At 42.9% G+C, this 25,312-nt stretch overlaps 1 protein-coding gene across 1 annotated transcript in view; it reads right to left on the bottom strand.

Moving 5' to 3' along the window:
* The window catches only part of PRKAR2B (protein kinase cAMP-dependent type II regulatory subunit beta), a 219,360-nt gene that overhangs the window by 358 nt on the left and 193,690 nt on the right, over positions 1-25,312 (bottom strand). Inside the window, exons 7-10 of the mRNA XM_040412807.1 lie at positions 14,013-14,114; positions 13,857-13,931; positions 13,127-13,192; positions 145-283 (exon numbers count right to left, since the gene is read on the bottom strand). Coding sequence (XP_040268741.1) covers positions 145-283; positions 13,127-13,192; positions 13,857-13,931; positions 14,013-14,114 — 382 coding nt within the window. The remainder of the gene's footprint in view (positions 1-144; positions 284-13,126; positions 13,193-13,856; positions 13,932-14,012; positions 14,115-25,312) is intronic.

Here is a 25,312-nt window from a genome sequence, read left to right as displayed (position 1 = left end):
GCTAATTCTTCACTAGAACTAGGGCTGCTTCTATTACTCAGTTTAACATAAATGATACAATTTTGAAAACCTTGTCTAGAATAGCATAAGAGTAATTATGTCATGGCTAGTACTGTGGTAGAAGATAATAGCAGTTTATGTTACCTAAACATTTCACACTCCCGACAGCGTATGCTGAGGCAGCTCTGGGCTTGTTGGTGACCAAGGCCAGTTCTCCAAAATACTGCCCTCTGGAATACCGAGCGATTTCAACCGCTTCATTCTGTTCTACATCTGCTTTACTCTGAAAAATGAAAACAACACTCTTATGTTTAGACCAATTCAAATAAGGCTAGGGCCACACGGTGACTGTTACGCGACATTTACTGTAATGATAGTCTATGGTGTCGCACTGTGAAATGCTGCAATAGTAACAAAAAATCCATCCAAGCTGGTCGCATCGCAGTTGTGGCATGCTGCATGTCGCAGTGCAACACCATTGACTAATATATGTGGCGCGACATTGGTGCTACATGTCACGGAGTAGTTGTACCCTTTTGGTTGTGCGACTTATTGTCCCATGACACATGTCGCTGCGTAGCCCTAGGCTAGAGAAAATTTTTCTCATGTCTATACTATAGAATTAAACCAGTAAAGTATATGCCAATCCTACATTAGTAATCTATTAACATTTCTTCAGCAAAGCACAACTAAACAACATGCAATATTAGTCATTAATATAATTAGATTATAAATTATAATTATAATATAAATATAATTTAAAGGGGTCCTGACACACTGAACATTAAGTCTCATCTGTGAGCGGCATGTCACGGAGCAGAAGGAGCTGTACAGATTGATATATCGTTTATGGGAAAGATTTAGTATAACTTGAATTTCATTAGTGTAAATCTCTGCTCATTCCTGGCCTAGGAGTCCAGTGGGCAGCCTTATCAGTGATTGACAGATTTCCTTGTATAAATAAGCATACTGAAATAGCAGTCATTGAGTAGGACCAACCAGAAAGATCAGGAATTAAAATAAAAGACTGAATAAAACTATATATAAATCAGCTCAGCTCCTCCTGCTCTATAATGCTGCATGCTCAATGTGACAGCTTCACCATCTCATGGATGGTGCTTGGTCAATACTATGATATTCTAACCGTTTCAAACAATGCAGATTATTATTAAAACGTTATATCTCAAAGTATTACAATGTAGGTATGATATACATCAAAATATACAAAAATATTTTTTGCCAATGTACACAAAAATATATTAGGCAAATGAACTTTCATTACCAATCAGAGGATGCTCACCAACTATAGTGGAGCCCGGCCTACTGTTCACCCTTCAGCTGTAGATAATAATTATATTAAAGAAAATATGACTGGCTTGAGAGCCAGTGATATTTTCTTAAATTAACTTTCATGTTCTGTTCTAACATTTCTTCCATATATGCTGTTCGAATAATAACCATTTATCATGGGCACTTGAAATGATACAGAGGGACATGGGAAGTGAATTTTGGCATGTGTAGACTTATGATATATTTCCAGCGTGTACATCCCACATGAAAAAGCACAGAAAATTGTAGACAATGATTCTCAGAACCTGCCACACTTGTTACATCAATATGTTTCAAACAGTAGCAATTTAAAGCAGTAAAAGATGAATGCACATTTTGAACTCTAACTTCCACTGTAAATGTATGCAGTGTGGTCCTGGGCTTTAAACCTCTGCCATTGTAAAGGTACAGTGCAAATTTAAAGGTCCTGCAATCAAACAGCCGGGAAGTCCAACTCTATAAGTGCTATGTAGTGAATAGAGGCAGTAGCAATGGCGAGCAATGCCTGCCAGTCAGGGCTGGCGTCAGCACCCGGCACACCCAGGCAAGTGCCGGCGCTCACTGCTCCTGGGGGGGCCTACAATGCCCGCTGACCCCTGCAGCTGTCTCCTGGTTTTCATTAAACTGCCTGTTCTGAATTCTAGTGCAGCTTACCCTAGCAATGCAGACAATTTTTGCCATGTGCACTGCTGGGGTGGGCGTCCCCAGGACTCAGAATAGGGTAGATGGAGTTTCCTACTGGGCTAAAAGAACCTTCCGTATGTCATCCGCCCATGTGACCAGTGGGGTAGAAGCCAAAGGAGCAGAGAGCTGTGTTCCTGTACAGAGAAGAGCAAGGCTGGAATGTGGTGAGGCCTAGCTGTGTGTGTCTGCCCCTGTGTATGTGTCTGTCCCTGTGTGTGTGTGTGTGTGTCTGTCCCTGTGTGTGCCCCTGTGTATGTGTCTGTCCCTGTGTACCCCTGTGTGTGTCTGTCCCTGTGTGTGTGTGCCCCCCTGTGTATGTGTCTGTCCCTGTGTGTGTGTGTGTGTGTGTGTCTGTCCCTGTGTGTGTGTGTGTGTGTGTGTGTGTCTAAGGCATTGCTTAGACTCTATACCACAGTCTAGCCAGTGCCTAATGGGTTACAGTTTAGACCACCTTTTTGTACATGTTGATAATTCCTTTTTAAACCCCAGTCCATGTTCTCTCAGTACTGGGAATCAGTGGGAGTCATATTAGAAGGTAACAAAAGGTTGGAGCATAACTAAAGGTGGAATTCCCTTTTAATGTCCACTAAAGGGGGCCACACACTAGATAGAAGTTGGTTGACGATCTCACCATTGCATAAGTGTCTGTCCATATGTATGCGTCTGTTTCTGTGTGTGTCCCTGTGTGTGTGTCCCTGTGTGCATCTGTCCCTGTGTGTGTATCTGTCCCTGTGTGTGTATCTGTCCCTGTGTGTATTTGACCGTCCTTGTGTGTGTCTGTGTATATCTGTCCCTGTGTGTATTTGACTGTCCCTGTGTGTGTATTTGCCCGTCCCTGTGTGTGTGTGTGTCCCTCTGTGTGTCTGTTCCTGTCTGTGTGTCCCTGTGTATCTGTCCGTGTGTGTGTGTCCCTGTGTGTGTATATCTGTCCCTGTATGTGTATATGACCGTCCCTGTGTGTGTGTGTGTCTGTCCCTGTGTGTGTGTCACCATCACCATGCCCACAGTAGGGCTGGGCGATATGGCCTAAAATCTATATCACTATATAATTTGAAGCATGTGCAATATAACGATATATTGCAATATATTATTTTCTTCTGTATGTATACAAATTACATGGCCATCATCATCCATGTCCCCCAGCCAGCGCCATCAGTCCTATGCCATTGCCATCATCCATGTCCCCCAGCCAGCGCTATCAGCCCCATGCCATTGCCATCATCCATGTCCCCCAGCCAGCGCCATCAGCCCAATGCCATTGCCAACATCCATGTCCCCCAGCCAGTGCTATCAGCCCCATGCCATTGCCATCATCCATGTCCCCCAGCCAGTGCTATCAGCCCCATGCCATTGCCACCATTATCATGTCCCCCAGCCAGCGCCATCAGCCCCATGCCATAGCCATCCACCCCCTGACCCCCCGGTAGATTCGGGCCCCTCCTACTTACCTTTCCTGCACGGCTGGCTGATGGAGTCCGCAGGAGACGGGCCGCGTCTTCTTCCCAGCATGCACTGGGAGGGACCTGTCGTCACACACAGTGTCAGCCAGCGCGCTGACAATGTGTGAACGCAAGGCCCTGCAGAGTCGGGAGGCCATGGAGCGGTGAGTGAGAAGCTTCTTCAATTCACTACCGCTCCGTGGTCATCTATCACGATATGGCGATATAACTAAAATCTATATCGCCCACCCCTAGCCCACAGTGTTCCTATGCCTTGACAAAGCTGCATCAGGACGTTCTGTGTGGGGCAAGAATATGGAAGAGGAGGCAGACCCTCCAGCATGAAGTCCGTGAGAGAGAGAGATACAGGGAGGCACAGGACGTAGGTAACACTACCACATGATTTACACTAGTGTTATCTGTGGTTTTACATAGGACTGCAGGTAAGGCTACATCCACACTCGCGTTTTGTGCGGATCCGTTCAGATAATACAACAGTCTGCATCCGTTCAGAACAGATCAGTTTGTATTATCTTTAACATAGCCAAGACGGATCCGTCTTGAACACCATTGAAAGTCAATGGAGGACAGATCCGTTTTCTAATGTGCCAGATTGTGTCAGTGAAAACTGATCCGTCCCCATTGACTTACATTGTGTGTCAGGACGGATCCGTTTGGCTCAGTTTCATCAGACGGACACCAAAACGCTGCAGGCAGTGTTTTGGTGTCTGCCTCCAGAGCGGAATGGAGACTGAACTGATGCAAAATGATGTATTCTGAGCGGATCCTTTTCCATTCAAAATGCATTAGAATGCAAACTGATCCGTTTGACCGCTTGTGAGAGCCCTGAACGAATCTCACAAACGGAAAGCCAAAACGTTAGTGTGAAAGTAGACTAACACTACCACATTATCAGCACTAGTGTTATCTGTGCTTTTACATAGGACTGCAGGTAACACTACCATATTATCAGTACTAGTGTTATCTGTGGTTTTTACATAGGAATGCAAGTAACACTACCACATTATCAGCACTAGTGTTATCTGGTTTTACATAGGACTGCAAGTAACACACATTATTAGCACTCGTGTTATCTGTGGTTTGACATAGGACTGCAGGTAACACACATTATTAGCACTAGTGTTATCTGTGGTTTTACATAGGACTGCAGGTAAAACTACTACATCTTCCGTACTCAGATAGCCAACACCGTGTTATCTGTGTTGTTGCATAGGAATGCAGGTGATATCTACTATATTATCTGTACTCAGAGAGTTATCACTGTGTAAGGGGCCCACTGAGACTTTATTGCCCAAGGGCCCACATGAACCTGGAGCCGGCCCTAATAATCATAACTAATGTCATAACAGGGGACAGGTTTTCTCCTGTAACTCTGGCCCCCATGGATGTCCCAGTTACAGTGGAAAACTGCAAAACAAAAAGTATACAGTACATATAAAAAAGTGAATGTACTATATATATATATAAAAAAACATTATATATATATATATATATATATATATATATATGTAATTAGAAAGAAGAAAAAAAATAACACAAACCATTGCCACAACTGCCCCATTCACCCGAGACTATAAATACTAGTATTATAATAGACAATTGAAAATTCTCTATTTTTTGTCATACTTTGCCCCATAAAACTTGCATGCATGCTTTGTATCACATTAACCAACAACTGTTTAACACTTTCCTAAGCTTTTTACTGTTAGCCCAACACGAGAGAGGGCCTTTGCGGGAAATTTTGGGGCATTTTTGGAGTAAAACTACACCATTTATGGGTGGCGTAGACTTAGACTAGCCAGTTTTTTGGCGCACTAACATATTTTTTGCCACATGGACAGAACTGTAGTGTAAATATGGCACAATTTACACTACTCCATAATTATAGTAAATTTGTCTAATATTAAGACTGTGATTCCTATTCTTAGACAGTGTAAAGTGCAACACTATAAGTAAATGTATCAAAACAACAAAAACAAATAAGCAACATATTCTTGTTAAATCTCTTTTATTGAGTTTAAACATACGAAAAACAGGATGTACAGATGTAGTCAATGTACAAAGTTTCAGTATCTAATAAGCTCCACAAAAGTCAAAGATAACAAACATACATGTAAAATGTACAGATAAATAAAAAATTTATGGCTCAGTATACCGTACATTAGTTTTGTTCTTAGTTCTATGTTGTTTAATATAGTGAGAAGGTCGAAGATGCTTTAAAAACATGCGCTTAAAACACATAGGGGCAACCTATGTACCACTTTCATCTCTGAGGTAAGTTGTAACAAAACGTACTGGGAATGGGGAAAGTGGTGAGACGAGGACAGGCACAGAAGGAGGGACCACCAAAAGTAGGAAAAAGAGGTAGGGAAAGGGGGGGGGGGGTAATGAAATGTTTTCCTAAGGTTTACATATCTCCTCTCCGTCCAGCTAATAAGTTCCTCAAAGTTGCACACTTGTGTGTGACAAGATTCGTCTTAGAAAGGCGGTATGTGTCACTAGGTCTCGCCAGGAATATCATGTCCGGCGAGATAGTCAAGGGTGACTTGGATATTTCCTGGATCACTAATTCAATTTGTTTCCAGAATGTTTTGTCGCAATTCCACCAAATGTGCAAGTATGAGCCTCTAGTATCCCGGCATCTCCAAAAAACATCCGTATCGGATGCATTGTGTAAAAAAAGGAACTCGGGAGTTTTATACCAACGGCACAATACTTTGTAGTGGTTTTCCTGCAGCCGCACACATCTAGATAACCCTTGAGAATATGATAGAATAACACGGATTTCTGTGTCTGATAGAGAAATATCTAACTCTTTCTCCCAGGTCATGAGAAAGTTTGGTTTCGAAACACTAGTGATTGAAATAAACTGGTGATATAAGTGTGACATTTTCCTGGTTTTAGGGGTATTCCCTAGCATTAGCTGTTCAAAGACTGTGAGGCTCCTCGTGGGGGGAAAGAAGGAAAGGAATTTAGAACAGATATATTTGAAATGTGCGTAATAGATGGAAGTAGTTGTCTCAGATATGTCTGAGGGAAGATAACGTCTAAAAGCCTCGATGGGAGGGGTAGAGATCTTATCAAGAGCGTCTCCTAGTGTCCAGGTCCTCAGTGTGTGTCATAAACCTTCCTTGGCCGAACCGGGGGAAGCGATAAGTGCAGAAAGCAGAGCCATCGGTGTTAGGGGGGAGGGTCGTGGGGCCAATGTTTGTCCCATTTGACGCCATACATCTATAGGGCCATGTAGCATTGGGTTGATGGCTGACAATGTTTTGGTGTTAGAGTGGGGAATCCACATGTATTCTAGCTCCTTATAAACCATGTGTGAGGGAGAGATCGCATAAGGGTCAACCTCTTCGCATGGGAACACTAATTGCAACCATCTGTTTAGCTGTACCGCTTTATAGTAAGCATGTATATCCAGGAGCCCCAGCCCTCCCACCTCCTTCTTTTTAATCAGCATTGAGTTGATGTTGAGTCGAGCGTGGGGGAATTGGTAGAGTGTAAAAATAGCATGTATTAGAGGTTTCGGGAACGCAAACTTGTCGAGGGTTGCTTCCATAAATGCCCATTTGACCCTATCAAAGTCCTTCTTGGCATCAATACTCAAAAGGACTAAAGGTGTCCTTGAGAATTGGGCAGCATAAATGTAGTGAAACAGCCTCGCAGAGTTTGTCTTCCCTTCCCTACTGTACCTTGGACAAAGCTTGTTTATTCTGGTCCTATTAGGAAAGGAATGATGGGTCTGAGTCTATTTGCTAAAAGCTTTGCCCAGATCTTCAGATCTTGATTTAAAAGAGAAATTGGTCTATAGCTACCGCATTCTGCAGATAAAAGCTTCTTGAGTTTGTCTGGGCAGGGAGCCTCCATTTAGTAGGGCATTACAAACACTAGTGAACTGGAGAAGAAGGATTTGTTGGAAGGTTTTAAAGTAATGTACGGAAAAACCGTCTGGGCCCGGGCTTTTATTGGGGGAGAAGCTACTTAAGACACCTCTAAGTTCGTCCTTAGTGAATGGGCGGATCAGGTCCGCGGCTACTGTAGGGGAAATGGAGGGGAGTTTTAAGGGGAGTATGAACTTCTGGGCAGCGTCTGTGGAGTTTATATCTGAGTTCTTCTCTACTGAGGATTCAAGATTGTATAGGTTAGAATAAAAGTGGTGGAAAGCACTAGCAATGTCCTCCGTCGAGGTAACCAGTTTTCCAGTGTTGTTTTTTATTTTTTGTATGAAGGACTTGGCCTTCGCCTTCTTAAGGAGAGATGACATCAGGCGTCCACCATTGTCTCTGTGTGCATAGATAAGGTGTTTGAAGTATAGAAACTTCTTCGCTGCCTGGGACAAGAGGTAGGTTTTAATCTTAACCCTCAGCGTTGCTAATTCTTTCTGAAGAAGAACAGTTTTGGACCTTTTCTGAACTCGCTCAACAGCCGCAATCTGTTGCAAGATGCTATCAACCTCTTTTTGTTTGGCCTTTTTAAATTTGGAACTCAGGGATATAAGGATACCCCTGATGAAAGATTTATGCGCCTCCTAGGTAATTGGAGCCGCTATTTCTGGCAATGAGTTAAGCATGAAATATTCTTGTGTTTGCCTACTTCTTGGCGAGTGTCCTCATTGCTAAGGAGGGACTCATTTAGCCTCCACGACCACTCCCCCATAGATAGCTGCTTCAGAGATAATGTGATCTGGCATTGTGCGTGGTCTGAAATAGTGATGCTCCTAATAGAAGCAGCTTGTGTATGCGGCAATAGTAATTTGGAGACTAAGATGTAGTCCAGTCTCTGGAAGGATCCATGTGTAGCTGAGCTAAAGGTGTAATCCTTAGTGTGTGGGTGGATTTGCCTCCAGATGTCAATTAAGCCCATCTCGTGCTATTTGGCGTGAAGCCTCACAATTGCTCTTTGAGTTACATGGGAGCGTTGGGAGGAAGAGTCTAGTAATGGGTTTAGGACAAGATTTAAATCTCCTCCTAAGATAATTTGCCCCTCCGCAAATAGCTTTAAAGTCTCTAGGACCTGCAAAATTCAGGAGACTTGTTTTGTATTTGGCACGTATACGTTCGCTAGAGTGTATTTGCTAGAACCAATAGTACCCTTGAGAAAGAGGACTCTACCTTCTGCATCGGAGTATTGCTGTGAGATCTGGAATGGTACGGACTTGTGTATTACTGTCGTCACACCTTTCGTGCGGGAAGAGTCCTGGCAACTGTGAAACACTGGTTAAAATATTGGTTAGGTAGTTTCGGGGTTTTGTCTTTTCTGAAGTGTGTTTCCTGCAAAAAAGGCGATAATAGTCTTAAGCTTGCGTAGAAGGAAAACAACGTGGTGTCTCTTAGCCGGGGAGTTTAGGCCTTTAGTATTAAATGTAGTGATTACTATATCTGTCATGGTGCCTCGTGATAGATCAGTACCCCTTGTTGGTTGGTCTGCGGATGTACCAGGAGGAAAAAGGATTATTTGCACAGGTGGGCGCAGCAACTGTTTTAACAGAGGCTAGAGATGGGTTAATGGATTGTGAGAGGAAGGGTGGGGTAGCAAGTAGGGAAGTGGTATTAGACAAACAGATGTACGGGGAGGTGAGACAATTAGACAAGACAAGACAAACAAGGGTTTCCAAGGAGCTGCAAAAAGGGATAAATGCACAAAAAATAGAATCATACTGTCACATACAAGATGACAGACCAGAGGTCTTTGTAAAACAACAGCACAAACAATGAAAATGAGAGGGGAAAAAAAGAAAGCAAGCCTGATATGACACACCTAGCTCACTGATGGGCTCCCCCAGAACTCCTCAGATAAAAAGCCGAGCAGAATGAGGGAGGAGGGGGTTCGGGTACACCTAAGCATGTTGTGCACCCCAGACCACCTAAAATCATAACTCTATATACGGCTGCTAAAGATAGGGATAGAGAAAAATTGGATAGGAGTGGCTTGTTAGTTGGAACTAGCTTTTGAGCAATGGGGTGGGGGGGGGGGGGTTCCCATTCAAGACACTGCGAGAAAGGGCAAGCATTGTATATTTCTTGCCCACTATGTGGCTATAAGCAAGATGTCATAAGATTGGGAAGTTTGGGGGAGGGGGGGGGGGGGGGGCGGGGGGGGCCGGGGGGGTTATCCTAGACCCGGCATTAAGCATATAAGGCAAAAAGTAAGATAAGCATTTAACAATAACAGCACAGAAATGTCGCACAGCAATATCGTGCAATTAACGGTAAATAACAAATACTATACTCATCAACGAGATCTTTAAGAGACTTGGAATGGTGGTCTCAAAACCTCCAATAGGTTCCGGGATGATCAGAGTCAACTCGGGTTAGTAGTAGTCCTCTGCATGTCAGGATAAGATCTTAGGCGATCGCTCGAATCATGTGGGTGAAATTGCCATCTGAGGTTGTCTCTTCTTGGGTCTCGGTGAGTGGTTCTTATGCTCCACCATCCACGGCTCGGTTCTAGGCAGTTGCGGAAGGCCCGGTTCATTGGGAGCAATGATGGTATTTCCACCGGTGAGATCCCTAGTGTGTCCCATATTTTGCTCAAATCTGAGAGAGTATGCACTGTCAGTCGTCGCCCGTTAGACCAAATCGCTAGGCCAAACGGAAACAACCAGGTATACTGTATATTATTCTCCCGCAAGATCTCCAGTAATGGCTTCAGGGTTTGGAGCTTTGCCAAAGCGGATGGTGCAATGTCCTGATAGAAATGTAAGGTGGAATCACCGTATTGAAAAGGGATCTTTTCTCTAGCAACTGTAAGTATTTGCGAAGTGTGCACAAAAGATAACAGACCGCAGATGATATCTCGCGGCGGTTCTACCTGCTTTGGCTTGGGGCGTAGAGCCCCATGTATGCGTTCAATAATGATTCCCGCCGCTCCGAGGGGCCCAGCAGAGCACTGAAAATTTCCTCAAGGCTTCATTGGCAAACTGTTCAGAGAGGCCCTTGATTCTTACATTCCTCCTTCTACTCCTATTTTCTTGGTCCTCGATCAGCAGGTGGGCATTGTTGATAAATTCTGCATGGTGTGAGGACCGGGATGCCACTGCGTCCAAGAAAGCCACAATGCTAACCTGTCCCGTTTCCAGGCCTTCTACTTGATGGCCCAAATGGTGCAGGTCTGCCTTTATTTCTGCTAGCTCTTCTATCACAGGCCTCATGGCCTGGAGGATCGTTTTCTTGAGGAACGCTTTTGTGATAGGGGCCACTGCGGACGTCGACTCACTCCAGTCGCTATCAGTGATGCTGTCTCTGTCCGAGTCCGCATGTTCTCCCGCTCTCTCCAGCTCAGGCGCCATCTTGAATAAGTCCCCTGTCTCCTTCTTTCAGCATTTTTGCAGATTCATCTGGGCTCCTGGCATTTTCGGGGTGTTCGGTGGATCCCCCAGTCGTTCTTTGTTCGTTCTGACCATCTTATGAGAGGTTTGGGAAAGTTTGGCTCGCTAAACAAGTGGATCTGAGGTGCCATTGTGAGGGAGCTGCAGGCTCACGCGTCCATCTCACACAGCGGCTAGGCTCCGCCCCAATAAGCAACATATTCTCATAATTTATTTTATGTGAATTAAATCGCTAAGACATATCAAAGGTTTTCTGAAAGCTTGGTGATGCTTTAAAGAGAACAAAGCAGGAATACTTAGCTTACCTTATGGTATGAGATGGCTCTTAAGGCTTTAGAGTTTTTCAGAGTAATATCTTTGCCTTTTTTTTTCCTTTCAAAAATATTGGTGCCCTATTTTGTCTACTTTGGGATACAGCAGGAAATACAGTGCCACCGAGCAAGAATCATATCCACCCTGATAGGGTGAACTTACCTGACGAGCTAAATGAGTGCAGCTTAACTGCTTCTCCTATGCGTGCTCTTGAGGAACAGCGCCAATGAATTGGCCCAGATAGTGAGATTAGAACATTTGATCAAAATGTATACTAAGAACCTGATTTTCATCTTTGAAAAATGTTGCTATTGCTGTAGTAGCAGATTATTGTAAAAGTTGGCCTTAGAGTACTTTCACACTACGTTTTAGTTTTCCGGTATTGAGATCCGTCATAGGGGCTCAATACCTGAAAAATCGCTTCAGTTTTGTCACCATTCATTGTCAATGGGGACAAAACTGAACAGAATGGAAAGCTCCAAAATGCATTCCGTTCCGTTTAGTTGCGTTCCCATACCGGAGAGCAAACTGCAGCATGTTGTAGTTTGCTTTCCATCCTGGGATGCGGAGCAAGACGGATCCGTTTTCTCTGCCACAATCTGCCACAATAGAAAACGGATCCGTCCTCCATTGACTTTCAATGGAGTTCATGACGGATCCATCTTGACTATGTTAAAGATAATACAACCGGATCCGTTCATAACGGATGCAGACAGTTGTATTATCAGCAACGGAGGCGTTTTTGTGAAACCCTGCCGGATCCAGTAAAAACGCTAGTGTGAAAGTAGCCTTACTTGAGGAGTAGTGATATCAAATAAAACTAGAACTAGGAATTTATGACACACATCAGCATGTTCTTCAGCTACAGAAACTGTGCACATGAGGGTCTTTACACTACAAACTATATGAGTCCCCCTCATGTGCTGGTATCACAGCAGAATGTCACACGCAGACTGCCATAATTCTGTAATCTTCAGACAGATATAAGGGCTCATTCCGACAGAAGATGCACACAAGTGTACAATGGACAGCACCAGGACAGAACACTTACCCATTCTAGTCAATGGGTAAAATAAGTTTGTTATTCTATTCAGCAACATGAGCAGCAAAAGTATAAAAATATCCTTTATTAATCCAGTTTAACATCCAGGTAACATTGCGTGTGTAGCACATATTTTGGACAGAAGTCCTTAAAGGGGTTTTCTAAGATTTCGATACTGATGACCTATCCTCTGGATAGGTTATCGGTATCTGATCGATGGGGGTTCAACAACCAGGACCCTCACCGTTCAGCTGTTTGAGTAGGCACCGATGCTCCTGTAAGGGACACAGCCTTTTCCGTGCTTACAAAGCACAGCGCCATATATTGTATAGCGGCTGGGCCTGAAATGACGCTCAGCCCCATTAATTTATCAGTACTGTTGTGATTCCCAGAAGGCTGACCCCTAACTATCAGACTTACAACACATGAGATTAATAAGCCATAAAGGTGTAAATCAATATCACATTTTAGGCTACTTTCACACTGGCGTTTTGGTTTCCGTTTGTGAGATTCATTCAGGGCTCTTACCCTAATGCATTCTGAATGGAAAAGGATCCGCTCAGAATGCATCAGTTTGCCTCCGTTCCGCCTCCATTCCGCTTTGGAGGCGGACACTAAAACGCTGCTTGCAGCGTTTTGGTGTCCGTCTGACGAAACTGAGCCAGTGTTTTCACTGACACAATATGCACGATAGAAAACTGATTCGTCCCCCATTGACCTTTAATGGTGTTCAAGACAGATCCGTTTTGGCTATGTTAAAGATAATATAAATGGATCCGTTCTGAACGGATGCATGCGGTTGTATTATCTGAACGGATGCGTTTGTGCAGATCCATGACGGATCCGCACCAAACGCGAGTGTGAAAGTAGCCTAACAGTGAAGTTAACTAAACAGGTAACTACTTACAAGTTTAGCTCATTAGTTATGGTTGTTTGTATAGAAATGGAAGAGAGCAATATTAACAATACCTTGATTTTCATTGTTATTTTCACTTCCCCCGTTTCAACAATAAAAAAACTGTCTGCTCCATCACCCTGTGGGAAAAAACATAACGGACCATATCAAAACTTCTGTCAGAAACGCAAAATACCAAATGAAATTCTTTATGCATTAAACAATAAAACATACTGTATGTGGTGAGAACACACTTACATACTAGATCAGCATGTTACAGGGACAGGTTCACTAGGAGTCTGCTATATCCATAAGAGGAACGCTCTCCGCGTCTGCCTGACCCTTGCAGTCACCACAGTCAAACATTCATAGTAAGAATTTCTACCACTATGTTAGGCCTCATGCACACCACCGTTGTTTGGGTCCGCATCCAAGCCGCCGTTTTGGTGGCTCAGATGTGGACCCATTCACTTCAATGGGGCCGCAAAAGATGCGGACAGCACTCGGTGTGCTGTCCGCATCCGAGGCTCCGTTCCGCGGTCCCGTTAACAAAATATAACATGTCCTATTCTTGTCCAAGCTTTGCGGACAAGAATAGGCATTTATATTGCCGGCGCCCGTTCCGTTCCGCAAATTGCGGAAGGCAACACGGACGGCTTCCGTTTTTTGTGGATCCGCGGTTTGCGGACCACAAAAAACGGCACGGCCGTGTGCATGAGGCCTTATGGCAAGATAAACTCTGGTTCTCTTTTGGAATGGACACTTATAAGACTGGTTTCTGAAATTAAAGAGTTAAAGAAATACCTGAGCGATAATCTGTTCTCCGTCACCGTAGGTTTTGGTGTCTATAACATCTACCACCTTTAAGCGTTCGGACAGCTGAAGATAAAATAAAAAGAAGGGAAAATATAATTGCTGCACATCAAATTACAGATTTCCATTTCCGGCCACAAAACTTACTTCTAAAGACTTTAAAAATGGCAGGGATTCAATAAAGTTTTCATACATTCTTCTCTTTTTAGCATTGTTTTTCACAATAATTCTTCGGAAAGTCGCTCTGTCCTTTAATTCATAAAAAAAAAAAAAAAAGAAAGATTAATCATTCAGTCTTGAACTCTGCATCTGTAATACAACTACATTCAGTATCACAGCTTATGCATATGACTGTACTATGAATATGTGTTGTACAGATCCAGATTCATATAGCACACATTCAGTCCACATAATGTATCTCTGCCCATCTCTGATTTTATACACAGTGATTTTCATGAGAAAATAATGCCATATTACACAACTATTCTTCTTAGGGAGAATAATTGTAGCAGTAGGGATCCATGATGTGTGCATAAGACCTTAAAGGGGTTGTCCAGCTTTTATTACGCATTGATAAACCATGAACTTGGTGGGAATATTAGCATTTTTATGAATATATATTAAGTGTTTAAGTCTTTCTACACAGGCTAAGTTAAAGGCTATGTACACCTTTGGGGCAATTTTTTGTATTATTATTATTGCATTGTACTCATTTTGAGCTAAAAATAATTTTTTTAAATGGTCTTTATTAAAAATTTTGAACCAAGCCTTAAGTTTGTCTAGTAGCAGGCTCTGAACTTTCACTCTGTTCCATCAGGCAACTCAGCTGAGGACTCCTTATCTCTGACTTTATAAACACTCATTATGGCTCAATTCTTCTTACTGATAAGAATGTGACTTAAAGTGTATTTTAGTAATTTAGAGATAAGGGTTATTAGATGACCGGCTCAAAGTGAAAGTAGGATTCACACAGCTAGACAAATAGTTAACCCTTGAAAGAACGGCTCAAAATTTTTAGTAAAGACCAACTTAAAAAAAAGTTTTTTTTTGTTTTTTTTGCCAAAAATGAATAAAATGCAATCATTAAAAAAAAAATGTCCCCAAGGTGTACATAGCCTTTAAGCTGTGCAGGGCCCCTTGTGGGAATCAAACTTAAGCAGAAAACAGAGACTGCATAGGTTCTGCAGTAGCTGAGCCTTAACCTGTCGATCTTCCCTGCTGAGACAGTGCTGGAAGAGGAGAACGCATAAGAGCTGGTGCAACATTGTGCTAGTGTGCCTCCAGAGAAGTAGTTCCCCCCCTGACAGACTGAGGACTGTTATCTTTCAGAATCAGAATCAGCTTTATTCGCCAAACACGACACAGTCGATCGTGCTCGGAATTGGGTTAGGCACAGGTACAGGCAAAGTACTAGGGGTGGGAGGGGGGGTAGGGTTCTGCAATGGGCACATCAGGGGCGCGGGATTATGGGCGGGAGATGGGGCGTGGTCAGTTCAGCAGTCTGACGGCCGTTAGGAAGAAAGTGTTCAGCCTCCTCGATGTCCTTGCAGGGATGGCCTGATACCTGCGGCCGGACTTTAGACGTCTGAAGAGATGATGGCCTGAATGGGAGTGGTCATTGGATATTTTCAGATCCCTGGAGTGCAGTCTGTTGGAGAAGATAGAGACAAGGTGTGGTAGTGGCAGTCGAGTAGTTCTCTCCGCTGAGCTGATGACCCTTTGTAGTTTGCGCTTGTCACTGGCTGATGAGCCGGCATACCACACCAGAAGAGACGAGCACAGTACCGACTCGATGGTACAGGAGTAGAAGGACTTCAGTAGGTCCTGAGCCATGCCGAACTTCCTCAGTTGTCGAAGGAAGAAGAGCCGCTGGTGAGCCTTCTTTATGATGGACGAGATGTTGGGACGCCAGGATAAGTCCTCAGAGATTGTCGTGCCTAGGAGGCGGGCACTGGGTACCCTTGCGACTTCAGATCCGTCAATATAGGTCGGGGGGGGGGGACTACCCTGCCCTTCATGAAGTCGACGACCAGCTCGACCGTCTTTGTGGCGTTTAGGACCAGATTGTGCGCGCCACACCAGTTGCTGACCCTGTCGATTTCCTTACGGTAGGCCTGCTCATCGCTGTCGCTAATCAGGCCCACGAGTGTGGTGTCATCTGCGAACTTGATGACTTTAACTGAGGCCTCCTCCGATCTGCACTCGTGTTCGTGTACAGAGAGAACAGGAACGGCGATAGTACACATCCCTGAGGGGCGCCAGTGTTGGAGGTCAGATTGCCTAATCTGACGACCTGGGACCTGTTAGTGAGAAAGTCCATGATCCAATGTTGTAGTGTTGGGTGGACATCAAGCGCCGTGAGGTTCCTCTGCAGGATGCTGGGGGAGATGGTATTAAAAGCCGAGCTGAAGTCTAGAAGGAGGATTCTCGCGTATGTGTTGGGTTTGTCGAGGTGTTCAGTGACGTACTCTAGGCACATGTTAATTGCATCATCAGTGGATCTGTTTGCCCTGTAGGCGAATTGCAGAGGGTCCAGCCGGTCCAGAGTGGCGGGCTTCAGGATGGAGAGGACCACTTTCTCTAGGGTCTTCATGACCACCGAAGTCAGAGCCACGGGCCGGAAGTTGTTTAGATAAGAAACGCCCTGTTTCTTCGGCACAGGGATGATAGTTGAGTTCTTAAAGCAGGCGGGGACATGTCCCTCCTTAAGGGATCTGTCAAAGATTGGGGTGAGGGCCGGGGCCAGTTGGACTGAGCAATCTTTCCTGGCTAGGATTGTAACCTCATCTATAATCCATGTCGTGGCAACACCAGGTCACAGACATATGGCCAGAAGGACTTGTAGTGCAGTTTCTGACATCTTATATGGACTAGTGAGTTGTCTTTATTGTATTGTGAGAATATTAACCTGCAGTGGTAACTGTAACCTGTATGCGAGTTTGGCTCTTGTGAGAGAGCCATTGACATTGTGCCTCTTTGAAGTGAAGTATTTGCCTTTGCAAAACATCGGATTTCTGTGACATTTTTTATCGGCACCCTGCATCGCACATACAACAATGAACATCACAAATGTCGTACTTTAGCTACATTACTGAACATTTCACATTCAGTTCTGTCTAAAAGAGGTATCAGCAGGTAACTACTAAATACTAATACCTATTCCAGTAAAGTTTATACTGTATATTTGTATACTTGTATATTTTTATGATACTTGTCTGAATCATGTTTTCTATATGATAGGCATAATGAGTAATGTTAGTGTCCCCTTTAACTGCAAAGGATGTAAATAATATGTGAGCACTTTCTGTAGCTAGAACATTAGGTCTAGAACTTTAAAGTGATACCAGACTCAATATTCTAGATGCATTATTTGGGCTGTAGTAGTTATTGTTTGAAGTCTGGGAGCAGCATGAAAAGTTTTACTTGGTTCTTTAGGTCTGTAAAGGTGGATGAGAGGAAGAAAACTGCAAGTCTTAGCAGGAAGAAAGATCATTCTTGTTATCATCATTATCTCCCCCTGCACAGCCTCCAGTGACCCCAGCAGGGGGGTACATGAGCTTTTCTTCATGTTATCACCCATAACCCTCCATTACTAAAGGGAGGGAGTATGTGCTCTCTGTCACACATAGGAAGAGGGGTCCTCTTTTTCTGCTGAAGAAGTGAGCAGATGTACGGTTACCTATCTAATCACCCCTGTACCTAATCAGGACCTAATCTCTGGATCACAGAGATTTTTGTTCTCTTTAGTTCTGGTAAATTTAGACATAGACATAAGTGATATGTATGAACCCTGCATACCATGACCTTTTATTTTTAGGAGGTATTGTGTATCTCAAGCTCTGATTGGTCAAACTTTTAGCCACATACATGACTTTGTATGCCTTTTTTTAATGAAAGTTTTAATGCTAAATTGCATGAAGGTGAGCAGGAAAGTTAAAATGCTGGGTGGTATTTTCACATTGTGCCAAGTGTATATTTTCAGATAATGTAATATATGGGTGTGACGCTTAGCGATCTCAGCAATACGAAGAAATCGCGAATGCGCCCTTTTTTAAAATCACAAGAGCCCTCTCCTGCACACAAAGAGTTTAAGGCCTCTTTCACACGGGCGTTGCGGGAAAATGTGCGGGTGCATTACGATTTTTCCGCACGAGTGCAAAACATTGTAATGCGTTTTGCACTCGCGTGAGAAAAATCGTGCGTGTTTGGTACCCAAACAGTTCGGGCTTGGGATCGGTGTTCTGTAGATAGTATTATTTTCCCTTATAACATGGTTATAAGGGAAAATAATAGCATTCTGAATACAGAATGCATAGTAAAACAGCGCTGGAGGGGTTAAATTTTTAAAAAAAAAAAAATTAACTCACCTAAGTCCACTTGATCGCGTACCCGGCATCTCCTTCTGGCTTCATCTGATCTCTGTGCAGCAACAGGACCTTTGGTGACGTCATTCCGGTCATCACATGATCCATCACCATGGTAAAAGATCATGTGATGGATCATGTGATGACCGGAATGACGTCACCAAAAGTCCTGTTGCTGCACAGAGATCAGATGAAGCCAGAAGGAGATGCCAGGTACGCGATCAAGTGGACTAAGGTGAGTTAAATTTTTTTCAATTTTTTTTTAACCCCTCCAGCGCTGTCTTACTATGCATTCTGTATTCAGAATGCTATTATTTTCCCTTATAACCATGTTATAAGGGAAAATAATAATGATCGGGTCTCCATCCCGATCGTCTCCTAGCAACCGTGCGTGAAAATCGCACCACTTGCTTGCGGATGCTTGCGATTTTCACGCAACCCCATTCATTTCTATGGGGCCTGCGTTACGTGAAAAACGCACTAAGAGGAGCACGCTGCGATTTTCACGCAACGCACAAGTGATGCGTGAAAATCACTGCTCATGTGAACAGCCCCATAGAAATGAATGGGTCAGTATTCAGTGCGGGTGCAATGCGTTCACCTCCCGCATCGCATCCGCGCGGAATACTCACTCGTGTGAAAGGGCCCTAAATCTTTTTTCAACCCAGAAGACATCATCATGAAAAAACCTCATAAAATGTGCATCTTCCCAGCTGTGTGGCTCTGGCATCGCAGGAGGTCTCACACCTTTAGCCTGGGCAGCGAGCTTCAGAAGAAAAGGACAAATCACACAGCTGTTGTACAGGAAGGAGGATGACCTGAAAGTCACCTCCAATCCATAGACTTCATATTTTTCCCATATTTTCCTAATATTTCATGGTTTAGGGAAATATGAAAGGAACCATCTCTTCAGATTGTTTCGGTTCTTCTAACACATCTTCCTGGAAATCTGCAAACAAATCGGAAATTCCCTCTCTGGGATATAAAGGTTCTCAGGCACACTGTATTATCTTCCAGTCATATTTGGAATCAGATGATGCGTAAAATGGTACTGATTATAAATATGGACTCTATTTCTTAATTTGACCTATGGGTGCAGAGAAACTGGCAAAGCTTCTGCCAGATTTTCTCCCTCTAAGCGCAAGAACTGCCCCTCTTCCAATTACACAAGGCTGGACTTTTACGTGTCACCGCCAGCTCTCTGAGAAGGTCTGGCAGACGTTCTTCTGTACCTCTTGCATGATGTTCTTTGTTTTGGTTTCACTTTGTCATCTCCTTTCCTTCTCCCAGCTGTCACCTATTCACACTAATTGCCTCCCTTTATATTCCCTCCCATACTGCCTCACTTTGCGGTTTATACTACTTCCTGGATTGAAGTGATCACTGCTGGAGACTTCTGTTACTGCTTGTTCAGATAAGTCCTTTCTTGTATTGTGTTTACTTGCTGGCTTGATTCTAGGTGACCCTGACTCCCTTCGTATTAAGTGCAGGGAGCCGGTGGTCGTGTCTCCTCACTATTATAAGGTTTTCAGGTGTCACACAGTCTAGGTACGAGGGCATGCAATCGTCTACCTCTGAGACCTTTGTATGAGCTTAGCAGTCAGGGTGAGCTCTTAGGGTTTTCCAGGGGTCACCTTTATGCTCCTTAGTTTGGGATCAAGCCAGTCGGATGTTTATCCATAACTTCCAGCTATCTGCAATATCATCCGTGACAGTACGTGTCACAGTCACTCCCAGCTACAGAGTGAGTAAAACACAGGGACACACTCAGTTCCTGGTCCTTCATCTAACATCGACTAACATCACGACCGCCCACTGGACATGGGCACCCCGCTATCTTGAATTATTCCTTACAAAGACGTTATCTTTTACTGGACTTTACCACAGTAATTCTGAACTTACAAACATTCTATTCCCTTCCACCTATTACCTATTTCTATCCAACTAATCTGTTCGACTGCCATGTATATTTATCTGTCAATGTATATATGTTTTGTGTATAGTTTTTAGAATAAAACTAACGATTTAATCGTTTCAGTTTTGCCCTTGTTACTTGATTATCTGGTCTATGTTAAGAACTCTGTCTTCAGAAGAGACATACTACTGCATTGTCTTATTTTTATACATTATTGATTGGTTAGCTAGGTTGCAAAAACCTGTTTCTTCCCTTTAGGATTAGCTAGCCCGGGTCTCTTTGCCCCGATTCAATACGAAGAGTGGTGGCCGCAAATTAATTTGATTTCCAGCGCAAAATCGATAATTGTATATTATCAATTGTACATACAATCGCAATTGTATTATGTATGGGCACACCAACCAATCTTAAACATCTACTGTGCTCACAGTGGATTCACCTCCAGAAGTCTCTATTGGACGAGATCTGTATGGCAACTGTGACATAGTACGACGGGATTGGCGGGTGGTTGTCACAATGGGTATTAAATCATAATATATTTTTCATTTTTATAATTCAGGTTTTATATATATTTCTCAAGAGTGAGAAAAATGTCTAGACGGTGAAATTCCCCAAAACATGTGGTGATATCACAGGTGGAGCATGGTTGGCAGTGAAATTACAAAGAGTACCATCCTAACTGCCCTCCGCAATGCTGCCAAAAAGTCAAGGTAGTGCACCAAGAGGCAGGTTCCATTAGAGGTGATGATGCTGAGCCCGCCCGATCAGCAGCATGGGTCTGGCAGTGACTGATAGCCGGACCCTTGCTGCATGCGCCGGCATCAGTGAAATCACAGATGCTGGTGCATTAACCCCTGCATGGCCGCGGTCAGCGCTGACCGCGGCACGTGCGGGCTTCAGAAGTGTGCGGGGTGGCCATCGGGTCCCCGCGCTGCTGTGACGGGGACCCGATGGCAGGCAAGGTAGCCCAATGCCTTCTGTGACAGCCTGTGAGATCCAGCCCCCTGGATCTCACAGACAAGCTGGCTGAAGTGTATTACAGTGTGTAATACACTTACAGCCAATGCATGGCAATACAGAAGTATTGTGATTCATTGTAAAGGGGATCAGACCCCAAAAGTTGAAGTCCCAGAGTGGGACAAAAAAGTAAAGTAAAAAGATAAAATAAAAACGGTGCTAGAAAAACGTTGTCACCTTACATCACTAAAAGTGCAACACCAAGCAATCCAAAAGGCGTATGCCCCCAAAATAGTAGCAAACAGTCACCTCATCCCGCAAAAAATAAGCCCCTACCTAAGACAATCGACCAAAAAATAAAAAATAAATATGGCTCTCAGGCTATGGAGACACTAAGACATGATTTTTTATTTTTTTTAAATGATATTATTGTGTAAAATGTAAAAAAAAATTCAAAAAGTCTACATATTAGGTATCGTCGCGTCGGCAAGGACAAAATAAAAACGGTGTCATAAAAGCCATTTATTTATCACCTTACATCACAAAAAGTGTAATAACAAGCGATCAAAAAGTCATACACACCCCCAAAATAGTACCAATCAAACCGTCATCCTATCCCGCAAAAAATGAGCCCCTACCTAAAACATTCGCCCAAAAAAAAAAAGAAGGGCTCCCAGAATATGGAGACACTGAAACATAATTTTTTTTAAATTTAAAGATGCTGTTATTGTGTAAAACATAAATAAATATAAATAGTATACATAATAGGTATCGCAGCGTCCGTAAGGACCTGGTGTATAAAAATACCACATGACCTAACCCCTCAGGTGAACTCCGTAAAAACTTCTAAGCTTCTAAGCCTTCTAAAGTGCCCAAAAAATAAAATGGCATTCACAAAATGATCCAAACATGAAATAGACATATGAGGTATTACTATCTATTATAAAAGTAGAGAAAATGAAATTTGGAAATTTGCTAATTTTTCCAAATTGTTGGTAAATTTGGTATTTTATTATAAATAAAAATGATTTTTTTTTACTAAATTTTACCACAAACAATCTCGGAATGGCCTGGATAAGTAAAAGCGTTTTAAAGTTATTACCACATAAAGTGACACATGTCAGAACTGGTAAAAATGGCCTGGGCAGAAAGGTGAAAAATGGCTTGGTCCTGAAAGGGTTAATCGATTTTTTTCCACTAATAAAGCAAGGGTTAACAGCTAAACAAAACTTAATATTTATTGCCCTGATTCTGTGATGCACCCCTAGAGTAGAAACTCCAAAAAAGTGACCCCATTTTAGAAACTACACCCCTCAAGGTAATCAAAACTGATTTTACACACTTTGTTAACCCTTTAGGTGTTCCACAAGAATTAATGGAAAATGGAGATGATATTTCAGAATTTCACTTTTTTGGCAGATCTTCCATTTTAATCAATTTTTTCCCACTAACAAAGCAAGGGTTAACAGCCAAACAAAAGTCAATATTTATTGCCCCGATTCTGTAGTTTACAGAAACACCCAATATGTGGTCATAAACTGCTGTACGGGCACACAGCAAGGTGCAGAAGGAAAGGAACGCCATATGGTTTTTGGAAGGCAGATTTCACTGGGATAATCTTAAGCTGCCATGTTACATTTGAAGACCCCCTGATGCACCCCTAGAGTAGAAAATCCAGAAAAAGACCCCATTTTGGAAACTACGGGATAAGGTGGCAGTTTTGTTGGTACTATTTTAGGATACATATGATTTTTGGTTGCTCTATATTACACTTTTTGTGAGGCAAGGTAACAAAAAAATAGCTGTTTTGGCACAGTTTTTTTTTTTTGTTATTTACAATGTTCATCTGGCAGGTTAGATCATGTGGTATTTATTTAGAGCAGGTTGTTACGGACGCGACAATGCCAAATATGTATACTTTTTTGGTTGTTTGTTTCAGTTTTACATAATAAAGCATTTTTGAAAAAAATCATGTTTTAGTGTCTGCATATTCTGAGAGCCATAGTTTTTTTTTTTTGGGGGGCGATTGTCTTAGGTAGGGGCCCTAATTTTTTGCAGAATGAAGCAACGGTTAGATTGGTATGATTTTGGGGGGCAAACGCCTTTTTGATCGCTTGGTGTTGCACTTTTAGTGATGTAAGTTTTGTTTTTACGGTGCTCACCTGAGGGGTTAGGGCATGTGATATTTTTATAGAGCCGGTCGACACGGACGCGGCGATACATAGTATGTCTACTTTTTACTTTATTTTTTTACTTTATTTTGGGAATTTTTTTTTTTACTTGAAACTTTTATGTAAAACTATTTTTTTTTACTTCTTTTTTCACTTTATTTTTTTGTCCCATCTGGGACTTCAACTTTTGGGGGTCTGATCCCCTTTACAACGCTTTACAATACTCCTGTATTGTAAAGCATTGGCTGCAAGTGTATTACACACTGTAATACACTTCAGCCTGCTTGCCTGTGATATTCAGGGGGCTGGATCTCACAGGCTGTCACGAAAGGCAGCCACGATGCCTAAGGAAGACACTGGGCTTCCTTCCCTGCCATCGGGTCCCCGATGGCTGCTCCGATCCCCGCGAGGAAATTGCACGTGCCGCAGTCAGGACTGACTGCGGCACATCCAGGGTTAATGGATCAGTGTTTTCACTGATCCCGCGGATACTGTCCGTGTGAAATCTGCATTATTTTGCGGATCCATTTACATCAATGGGTCTGTGGACCACATTTTGCTGACCAGAATAGAACATGGTCTATAATTTGGAGAATAGACATACGGTGCGGACAGCACATGGATGTCATCACTTTTCAGAAGTCATCTCATTACATATATAATGCAAGATCACACCATTCCCAATAGAGCACGCCCTGAACTTCTCCCACAAAAATCGATGAAAATCTTTAGTCTAGTGTGCCTATGGTCCATGTGGCTGTTGTAAAGCATATGTCTAAATGATGTTAGCAGCTCAGGCAAGATGGTTACCCTCATAATCATGTACAGGAACCAGAAGCAAATGTTTACAATCAGAAAATAAAAAACAGAACACAAATAAGAAATACATTTTACTATATGGTTTTAATTAGTAAAAATATTATAGGGGATACCCTCAGGGGCATACACAAATATCAAAGAGCACCACAGCAAAACTTAGCATGGGCCCTCCCCCTGTGAGACTTCTGCCAATACTTTTTCTATGAAGTAAATGAGTTTTGTAATTTAAAAAAAAAGTTGTGCTCAACCTCACCCACTTTCCCCAAGATCTATGTATGAAAAAGTGCATAGGAATTCATACAGTTACCATTGAAGCAATGGAAGCTGTAAATTGTAGCAGCAATTAGAATATACTGAATTTCCTATCCATTCATGTATTAAAGAGGACCTTTCACAGGAATTTTCTGGTTTAATTAAATACCTTTCCTTGCGGGGTATCCCCCTCTTCACCCCACTGATGCTCACACCCTGGTTGTTTTTTTAAAATACCGCTCGTACACCCCACTGTGCCCCCTGCAGTTTTCCCGCTCAGTATGTTAATACTGAGCATCGGTACGGGGTTTCTCAATGGGCGTCTCCTTTCCCCTAGATGTAACGTGATCCAATCACAGCGGAGAGCGTCACAGCCAGGGAGAAGGTGAGCTGTTTTTTCTCCCTGGCTGTGACGTGCCCCGCTGCGATTGGACCACGGCACAGTCAGAGAGCTGCAATTTGTATTTTGGCCAGCAGGTGGCAGGCCAACATGAAATTAAAATCTAAAAATATTTTTCCAATATGGCGAATGGCGTAATAGAAAGAAGGGTCAAATTGGCCATTACTTTCTATTACTTCTCTTACCCAAAATTTTTTAATAAAATGTGATCAAAAAGTCACACACTCCAAAATGGTATCAATAAAAACTACAGATTGTCCCGCAAACAATTAGCCCCCACACAGTCAGTAGACATAACTTTAAAAAAGATATGGGGGTCAGACTATGGTGATGTAAAGAAAAGTTTAAATTTAGTTTTACACTATTTAGACATACAAAACCTATAAATATGTGTGGTATCGTTGTAATCGAGAAATATTAAGGTATCGTTGTGATCGAAAGAATGAAGGGCACAGGTCAGTGTTCCCGTAAACGGAGCGGTGTGGGAACAAAACCCGTAAAACGGTGGAGGAATTGCGTTTTTTTTCCCCAATTCCACCCCTATTGGAATTTTCCCCCCGCTTCCCACT

This window comes from Bufo bufo, chromosome 1 (assembly GCF_905171765.1).
Source record: "Bufo bufo chromosome 1, aBufBuf1.1, whole genome shotgun sequence".
In the NCBI taxonomy this organism is placed as follows: domain Eukaryota; kingdom Metazoa; phylum Chordata; class Amphibia; order Anura; family Bufonidae; genus Bufo; species Bufo bufo.
This window is presented reverse-complemented; position numbering and strand designations above follow the sequence as displayed.